The sequence below is a fragment of the Sphaerodactylus townsendi genome, unplaced genomic scaffold (assembly GCF_021028975.2).
Source record: "Sphaerodactylus townsendi isolate TG3544 unplaced genomic scaffold, MPM_Stown_v2.3 scaffold_1256, whole genome shotgun sequence".
NCBI classification, from domain to species: Eukaryota; Metazoa; Chordata; class Lepidosauria; order Squamata; family Sphaerodactylidae; genus Sphaerodactylus; species Sphaerodactylus townsendi.
The window spans coordinates 1-8,916 of NW_025949800.1; the positions used below are offsets into that span (position 1 = coordinate 1).

Below are 8,916 nucleotides of genomic sequence, written 5' to 3' on the forward strand. Positions count from 1 at the left end.
GGCTGATGGGAATTGTAGTTCCTGAACATCTGGAGAGCCGCTGGTTCCCTACCCCTGGACTAGAGTGTGGAACTGGATCCTGGGAGAACCGGGTTTAAATCTCAACTTTACCAAGGAAACTCACTAGGTCACCTTGGGCTGGTCGGACACTTAGCCTCGACTACCTCACAGGGTTGTTGTGAGGTTTAAACGGAGGCAATGAAAACAATGTAAGGTGTTTTGGTTCCCCATTGAGAAGAAAGGTGGGGTATAACTGAAGTAAAATAAAAAGGTCAGGAGGCAAAGGAACATCTTTTTGGGGTGTTGTGAGGTTTCTGGGCTGTGTGGCCGTGTTCCAGTAGCATTTTCTCCTGACGTTTCGCTGGCATCTGTGGCTCAGGAGAATATGCTACCAGAACACGGCCACACGGCCCAGAAACCACACAACACCCCAGTGATTCTGGCCGTGAAAGCCTTCGACAATACACTGAACAGCTTTTTTTCTGGTCAGGAAAGGACACTCCTTTCAGCCCAAGGTCAACAACAGCAACTGGATAGAAGACAGTTTCCTTTCCTTCTCTCAGCTTAGCAGTCAACGCCGCTCAAAAAATGTGGCCATTTCACCTGCGCTCCTGCAAACCGACCCCAGCGTTTGGATGCCCGAAAACCTCGAAAAGCACCGGTCCTATTGCAAACTCGGCTGTGATCTCTCTGCTCCTGTCCATTGTTTCTAAAGACTGACACCACCTGCCGCCCTACAGATAATCTGTTTCACCCTCTCTGGCTGAGCGTGGGGAAATCCCTTACCGTATGTCCTGGGACAGCTTCTGGAAGTGTCTCGGGCTCCCGTGACGTCTTCCCCAGAACCCTGTACGCCGAGCGCTTGGTCCGCGTCCGCCGGAGCAATCTCTCTCTGTCCGTCAGAATATGATCAATCTGAGTCAAGACTGAACGCTCAAAGGCGCTGAAACCCTGCAAGAACATTAAGCAGTGTCAGATAACGTGGAAAGCCGCCGGCTGCTCGAGGCGCCGGCCTCCCTCTTGGTCTTTCTATGTCACTGGATAAGCAGAGAGTGTTTTGATACAAGCTGGGGCTTTAGTTTGGGATTTCAGTTGGATTTCTGAGCGGCGAGGTTTTTTATTTGTATAACTCCTGTCCCCGAGGCAAGGGGGAAGACGGAAAGCCGGAGTTAATAGACTGGTTTCGCGGCACAAGTGCCGAACGCACACAACTCCCCCCCAATGTTAACCCCTTAATGCCAGCTGTGCAAACCTCTCTCAGCAACGCTGAAGTGACTGATAGTAACATTCGATTTAGCCACACATGGCTCCCCATATTGCCCCGTTAGGTCCCGCCGGTCGTCGTCGTCGAACCGATTGGAGGCCCCTGGCCCAAAACACATTCGGCTGGCCTCTACTAGGGCCAGGGCTTTTACGGCCAAAGATCCTCTCTAGTGGAACAGACTCCCTAGAGCAGGGGTCTTCAAACTATGGCTCTCCAGATGTTCATGGACTACAATTCCCATCAGCCCCTGCCAGCATGGCCAAGTGGCAGGGCTGATGGGAATTGTAGTTCATGAACATCTGGGGGGCCATAGTTTGAAGACCCCTGCCCTAGAGCATAGGTGTCAAACTCATGGCCCTCCAGATGTTATGGACTACAGTTCCCATCATCCCCTGCCAGAATGATGCTGTAATCCATAACATCCCTGGGGTTCAAGCCCCAGAGCCAGCTGCTGCCTGCGAGGCAAGCGCGGCCTCTGATGGAGGGTAGGTGGGGGAGGACCAGGTTACAGCAAGCCATGGCCTGGCCCGCGGCTTGCAAAGGTAAGTGGGGTGTGGGGGAGGGGCCCGCCCGTAGCAGGGCCCCATTTTTCCCTGGTATGCCTCTGTATATATATATACACACACATCCACCACACCCTGAGTGAGTCCTTTTGGGGTAATCTGATTTCAACAAGAGATTTGGTTAACAATGCCCTGCACCTGAGGCTGCCAACTCCAGCTGGGAAATTCCTGGGGGCGGAGCCTGGTGAGGGTAGACACAGCCCGCCTCGCAAAGCTGCCATTCCCTCCACGGAAACAGATCTGTGTAGCTGAGAGATCGATTGTAACTCCAGATCTCTTGGCCCCGCCTGGAGGTTGGCGACTCTACCCCCCCTCCTCCCAAACTGCTGCAAAGGAGCCCTCCTTGCCTTTCCCAGTTTTCCGGAGGCCAGCTTCGTCTTGTCGTGCCACTTCTGCAAGGTGCTGTTCCTATAGGGCCGGAAGTCGGCAAACCGCTTGGTCACAAACTCGGGGTATTCGTCCATCGTGAGCTTCCGCTTGGCCGGTTGTTTTGGCAGCCTCCTTCTCTTCATGCTCCCTCCTTCGTCTCCGTTGTCGCTCCCACTTGGGATCTCTTCGGCGCTAGGAGAACAAACACGCAGCCCAAAACACAAGACTGTCAGTGCTAGGAACTACAGCGCAGGGCTATTACAAAACTGGGACTGCAAAGGCTTAAGTTGAGGAATGACAGAGCAGCCCAGAGTCCCATCTAGCCTAGGATTCTGCTCCTAATCCCAAGGAAAGGGTATCCCTTGCCAATATGCCCCTAGTGATACAGTGTCACTGCACGTGGAGGTTCCAATTATTTTCAGGATTTATGCCAACTTTCTCCTTAGGTTTTCAATGGCTATTGTCCTGCAAGTCTAAACAACGAGAACAGCCCTCCTGTCTCACCAATGGCCAGGGCTTTTGTCCAGAAAGGATCTTGAGTGGCTATACAGATTTTTTTTAATGCTGCCTTAGAAGCAGCTATCACTATAGCACAGGGATCTGCACTATCACCAAAGTTGAGCTGTGGCAAGCGTTTGTGTGTCTGGCTCTGCCTCCTGCAGCATGCCATAGCAGAATCTCAAAGGTGCCCACCAGCTCAAAAAGGCTGGGGACCCCTAACCCGGACCCCTAAGTTGGGGACCCCTAACCAGGACCCCTAAGTTGGGGACCCCTAACCCAGACCCCTAAGTTGGGGACCCCTAAATTGTCATAACTCCAACAGACGTCTTCTTTTCCAAGCATCTGCTTCATCTCCCTTTAAAGCAGCCAAAGACAGAACCCACTGCAACAACATATCCCAAGAACACGCACTGTTTCATTGCTACGACACCTAACCCGGACCCTTAAGTTGGGGACCCCTAACCCGGACCCCTAAGTTGGGAACTCCTAAGTTGGGGACCCCTAACCCAGACCCCTAAGTTGGGGACCCCTAACCCGGATTCCTAAGTTGGGGACACCTAACCCAGACTCCTAAGTTGGGGGCCCCTAACCAGGACTCCTAAGTTGGGGACCCCTAACCCAGACCCCTAAGTTGGGGACCCCTAACCCAGACCCCTAAGTTGGGGACCCCTAACCCAGACTCCTAAGTTGGGGACCCCTAACCCAGACCCCTAAGTTGGGTTAGTGTTAGGGGATCCCTAACCCGGACCCCTAAGTTGGGGACCCCTAAGTTGGGGACCCCTAACCCGGACCCCAAAGTTGGGGACCCCTAACCCAGACCCCTAAGTTGGGGACCCCTAAATTGTCATAACTCCAACAGACGTGTTCTTTTCCAAGCATCTGCTTCATCTCCCTTTAAAGCAGCCAAAGACAGAACCCACTGCAACAACATATCCCAAGAACACGCACTGTTTCATTGCTACGACACTCAGGGGCATTATCGTGACTCTCTTCCCTCCCTTCTCCAAGCCAGGCCTGCGGCCAGAGGCACAGCTACATGCATTAATCATGCCTTTCATGGTGGAGTGTGTTTCGCCAGTCCTTGAGGCTTCCCGCTTCCTTCACTTGAAAACCACCCTGCTTGTCATTTCACGTATCGCGCTACCACCCTTGATCTCTGGAGAGGATGCCCCCGAAGGCCACCACCTACATTCCAGTGCTGGACTCCAACCCAGCTTACACTCGACTCTAACAGCCCAGTTTAAGGGGATTAATGATAAGAACATAAGAACATTAGAACAAGCCAGCTGGATGAGACCAGAGTCCATCTAGTCCAGCACTCTGCTACTCGCAGTGGCCCACCTGGTGCCTTTGGGAGCTCACATGCAGGAGGTTAAAGCAATGGCCTTCTGCGGCTGTTGCTCCTGAGCACCTGGACTGTTAAGGCATTTGCCATCTCAGATCAAAGAGGATCAAGATTGGTAGCCATAAATCGACTTCTCCTCCATAAATCTGTCCAAGCTCCTTTTAAAGCTATCCAGGTTAGTGGCCATCACCACCTCCTGTGGCAGCATATTCCAAACACCAATCACACGTTGCGTGAAGAAGTGTTTCCTTTTATTAGTCCTAATTCTTCCCCCCAGCATTTTCAATGGATGCCCCCTGGTTCTAGTATTGTGAGAAAGAGAGACAAATTTCTCCCTGTCAACATTTTCTACCCCAGGCATAATTTTATAGACTTCAATCATATCCCCCCTCAGCTGTCTCCTCTCCAAACTGAAGAGTCCCAAACGCTGCAGCCTCTCCTCATAAGGAAGGTGCTCCAGTCCCTCAATCATCCTTTCAATGGCTATGGAAACTGGCGTCACCCAGCATCTACCTCTCTTCTTCCACAGATTGTCCACCACCGACCAGATGTCTCGTGCCTGAATACTGGCAGAGCAGCTCGTCCTGAAGATCCACCAACGACCTCAGCAAAGCTTTTAGGGCTTTGTGACCTGCAGAGCAAAATGAAACCAGGGTTATCCTTCCTAAGGAGATGCTGGCAGGCAAGTGGGAACTGTGAGGAGGAGGAGGAGGAGGAAGAGGAGGAGGAGGCATGTGTAACAGACTTCTTTTCGTGATACACCTCTGAAGATGCCAGCCCCAGATGCAGGCGAAACATAATAATAATAATAATAATAATAATAATAATAATAATAATAATAATAATAATAATAATAATAATAATAATAATAAGAAGAAGAAGAAGAAGAAGAAGAAGAAGAAGAAGAAGAAGAAGAAGAAGAAGAAGAAGAAGAAGAAGAAGAAGAAGAAGGAGGAGTTTGGATTTATATCCCCCCTTTCTCTCCTGCTGGAGACTCAAAGGGGCTGACAATCTCCTTGCCCTTCCCCCCTCACAACAAACACCCTGTGAGGTAGGTGGGGCTGAGAGAGCTCCGGGAATCTGTGACTAGCCCAAGGTCACCCAGCTGGCGTGTGTGGGAGTGCACAGGCGAATCTGAATTCCCCAGATAAGCCTCCACAGCTCAGGCAGCAGAGCTGGGAATCAAACCCGGTTCCTTCAGATTAGAATGCACCTGCTCTTAACGTACTACGTCACTGCTGCTCCTAATTGTTTTCATGATACAACAAAGATGTGTTTTTATTACGCATGTTATTAATGTTGGCTGCCTTGGTGGCCGTGATGAAGAAGAAGAATTGTATTTATATTCCCCCTTTCTCTCCTGTAAGGAGACTCAAAGAGTCTGACAAACTCCTTTCCCTTCCCCCCTCACAACAAACACCCTGTGAGGTAGGTGGGGCAGAGAGAACTCCAAAGAACTGTGACTAGCCCAAGGTCACCCAGCTGGCGCGTGTGGGAGTGCACAGGCTAATCTGAATTCCCCAGAGAAGCCTCCACAGCTCAGGCGGCAGAGCTGGGAATCAAACCCGGTTCCTCCAGATTAGATACACGAGCTCTTAACCTCCTACGCCATTTCCAATTGGCCATGCTGGCAGGATCTGATGGGAATCGTAGTCCACGAACATCTGCAGCACCGTAGGTTGAAGCACCTCTAGTTTAGACTCCGCGTTTTGAGCCGGCTGGCACCTTTGGAGTTCTAACAGCGCCACCCCCACGGAATGGCTGTCATGGTGTACTTTCAGTCACACAGTGAACATCCTGCTGGGCACGAGCCCCACTCTAAAAGCACTATAACACACACGCACACCCGCCTTACACACACACACAGAGCTCCCTGGACAGGTAGGATAAAGGTGAGAGATTTCCCCTGATATACAGAGGCCATTTCCCCGGCACAGTCATGAGGGAATCGATTCTCTATACACACACACACACCCCATCACACAAACACCAGTGGAACAGCAGTAGCAAGTTTCGGTCTAAACCTGTTCAAAATTTGCAGCCTGTAAATTGCATCCCAGACCTGTGTCCCAGGGCTATGGGCCAGGCCCCGAACAGTGCTTGACCTTCAGAGGCTAAAAATGGCAGCTCTGAAGGGCACGGCTTGGTCGCTGAATTATTTCCCAGTTGTTCTTCACTTCCACAGGTTCCCTCCTTTTTTTCCACCCTGTGCTACTTTTATTGCACTAAAGTGGATTTGTTTCAAATGTAATGTATTGTCGAAGGCTTTCACGGCCGGAATCACTTGGGTGCTGTGTGGTTTCCGGGCTGTATGGCCGTGTTCTAGCAGCATTCTCTCCTGACGTTTCGGCTGCATCTGTGGCTGGCATCTTCAGAGGATCTGATGGTAGGAACGGAAAGCAAGTGGAGTATATATACTGTGAGGTCAAAAGGTGAGGCCATCTGAATAGAGTAGCCTGGCATGTGAGTCACAGAGAAGTCTGTAGCCTGGGAGTAACACTGAAGATAGCAAGGTAAATAGGTGGATGGATCTGAATAGAAGTATCCTGGTCTTTGTTCCCTTTGATTGCTATAGTCTATAGTTGTCCTGTGTTTGTGTGGAGCGATCTTCAGAAGATGCCAGCCACACATGCAGGCGAAACGTCAGGAGAGAATGCTGCTAGAACACGGCCAGACAGCCCGGAAACCACACAGCACCCCAGGGATTCCGGCTGTGAAAGCCTTCGACAATACATTAAATAAGTTTATTAATTGTTGGGGTGCTGTGTGGTTTCCGGGCTGTGTGGCCGTGTTCTGGCAGCATTCTCTCCTGACGTTTCGCCTGCATCTGTGGCTGGCATCTTCAGAGGATCTGATAGTAGGAATGGAAAGCAAGTGGAGTATATGGAAATGGAAGCAAGTGGACCTCACAGTATATATACTCCACTTGCTTTCCATTCCTACTATCAGATTCTCTGAAGATGCCAGCCACAGATGCAGGCGAAACGTCAGGAGAGAATGCTGCTACCCTGTTTCCCCGAATATAAGACATCCCCTAAAAATAAGACATAGTAGAGGTTTTGCTGAAGTGCGAAATATAAGGCATCCCCCGAAAGTAAGACATAGCAAAGTTTTTGTTTGGAAGCATGCCCGACGAACAGAACATAGAAAAATAAGACATCCCCTGAAAATAAGACCTAGCGCATCTTTGGGAGCAAAAATTAATATAAGACACTGTCTTATATTTGGGTAGAACACGGCCATACAGCCCGGAAACCACACAGCAACCCACTTGCTTCGAATTGTTTGAGGGTTGTTTTGTTTTTTTTAAGTGTTGCACGGGGGCAGTCTTTTCATTTTAGATGAAAGGTTGGACATATATATTTTTTATTTTTGTTAAAAATACGAAGCCTTATTGATCGAGATGGAGACTCTGGTTGATTGTCAGGAGCAAAGACTGCCTTCCCATAAGGGAAAGTCAAAGAAAAAGGGAGAGGGGCTTATGATACTTCTTGAAAGAGAACCAACAGCCACAGCCTGAAGAATATTGAGAAATCTCATTTTCAAGAGATGCAGGAAAGAACAGGCACGCTCAGAGGAAGAGGAGCCTCAAATCTTCCCTTCAGTGCCCGGAGCACAGGCCGTCCCTCGCTGTAAAGGACAGAGATATCTGATGGTAGACAGTCGGGTAAAATGTTCCGTACCTAACAGCAAGGCTATGAGCCTGTAATTTGGGGACGGGGGTGGGTGGGAAAGTGACAATATAGATTCTTTTCTCTCTCTCTCTGTTGAGCTGTCATCCTGTTTCCAAAGGGCAAACCCCTCTGAGACGGACAGCGCCGAGAGCCGCACAAAAGGAGCCATCGTATCGGCCGGCGCGGCGAGTGGCAGGCAGGGCTTTACAGGAGAGGGGAACAAAGCAGAGATAAAGCCGGGAATTATTTTCACCATCAAGCACATATTACACGTTGATTCCTGAATGGGGAAAGTGCTGAGAGATATATTACTGCGGAAGGGGGGGGGGGGGGGATCACCGCAGCTGACACTCAACATATGCAAAGAGATGGCAACGTATGTATTACATGCTGTTCTGAGAACAGACGCCTGAAATGGCTCGACGGAGGGATGGGATGGAGCCAGGGGTGGGATTCAGCCGGTTCGCACCGCTTCGGCAGAACCAGTTGTTAAACCGGTGCTTGTAAACAACCGGTTGTTAAATTATTTGAATCCCAACACTGGATGGAGCTGCCGGAAGCCCACGCTTTGAAGACTGATCTGACAGCCCCCAAACCAGCACCTAAAGCAGTGGTGGCGAACCTATGGCACGGGTGCCAGAGGTGGCACTCAGAGCCCTCTCTGTGGGCACGCACAGAGTCCCCCCCCCCCCCACACACATCTAGGCTGGCCTGGGCCACTGGGCTCGATTATTAGCATTAAACCTAAGACCTAGTTTTGGGGAGGCAGTGTAGGTAACCCTGTTAAGTGCTGTTAAACCCCACTGATTTTCATGCGAAGAACTAAAGCGCAATCCTTTACCTGGGAGTAAGCTCGGTTGCTGGCAATGGGGCTTGCTTCTGAGTAAACCCTCCTAGGGTCGTGATTCACCCGTTGGAAGAGTTGCATGGTTGCTTCAAAGCAAAGCCATCAACTACCACCAAGCTTACTCCCGAGTAACGCACGCCTCAGAGCCAACCATTTTTTCTTAACTAAAACCTCAGAATTCAGGTTAAATTGCGGTGTTGGCACTTTGCGATAAATAAGTGGGTTTTGGGGTTGTAGTTTGGGCACTCGGTCTCAAAAAGGTTCGCCATCACTGGTCTAGATCAGTGGTGGTGAACCTATGCCATGGGTGCCAGAGGTGGCACTCAGAGCCCTCTCTGTGGGAACGCACAAAC

The 8,916-nt window shown here is 50.4% G+C and overlaps 1 protein-coding gene across 1 annotated transcript; it reads right to left on the reverse strand.

Annotated features, from left to right (window-relative positions):
• Positions 1 to 750: 750 nt before the first annotated feature.
• On the reverse strand, positions 751 to 7,885 carry LOC125424865 (protein AATF-like). Its single transcript, XM_048482300.1, has 4 exons — positions 7,726 to 7,885; positions 4,556 to 4,673; positions 2,175 to 2,388; positions 751 to 951 (listed from the first exon to the last, which is right to left on the reverse strand). The coding sequence occupies exons 1-4, from the start codon at positions 7,883 to 7,885 to the stop codon at positions 751 to 753; spliced, it is 693 nt and encodes a 230-aa protein (XP_048338257.1).
• Positions 7,886 to 8,916: the final 1,031 nt, after the last annotated feature.

What these genes read in the sequence shown, in the direction of transcription:
- LOC125424865 (XM_048482300.1), bottom strand. Translation starts at nt 7,885, where the DNA reads ATGGCTCCTTTTGTGCGGCTCTCGGCGCTGTCCGTCTCAGAGGGGTTT. An exon ending in CAATCTGTGGAAGAAGAGAG is followed by an intron (nt 2,389 to 4,555) that starts GTAGATGCTGGG and finishes TTGTTCTCCTAG; the next exon opens with CGCCGAAGAGATCCCAAGTG. An exon ending in CCTCCGGAAAACTGGGAAAG is followed by an intron (nt 952 to 2,174) that starts GCAAGGAGGGCT and finishes ATGTTCTTGCAG; the next exon opens with GGTTTCAGCGCCTTTGAGCG.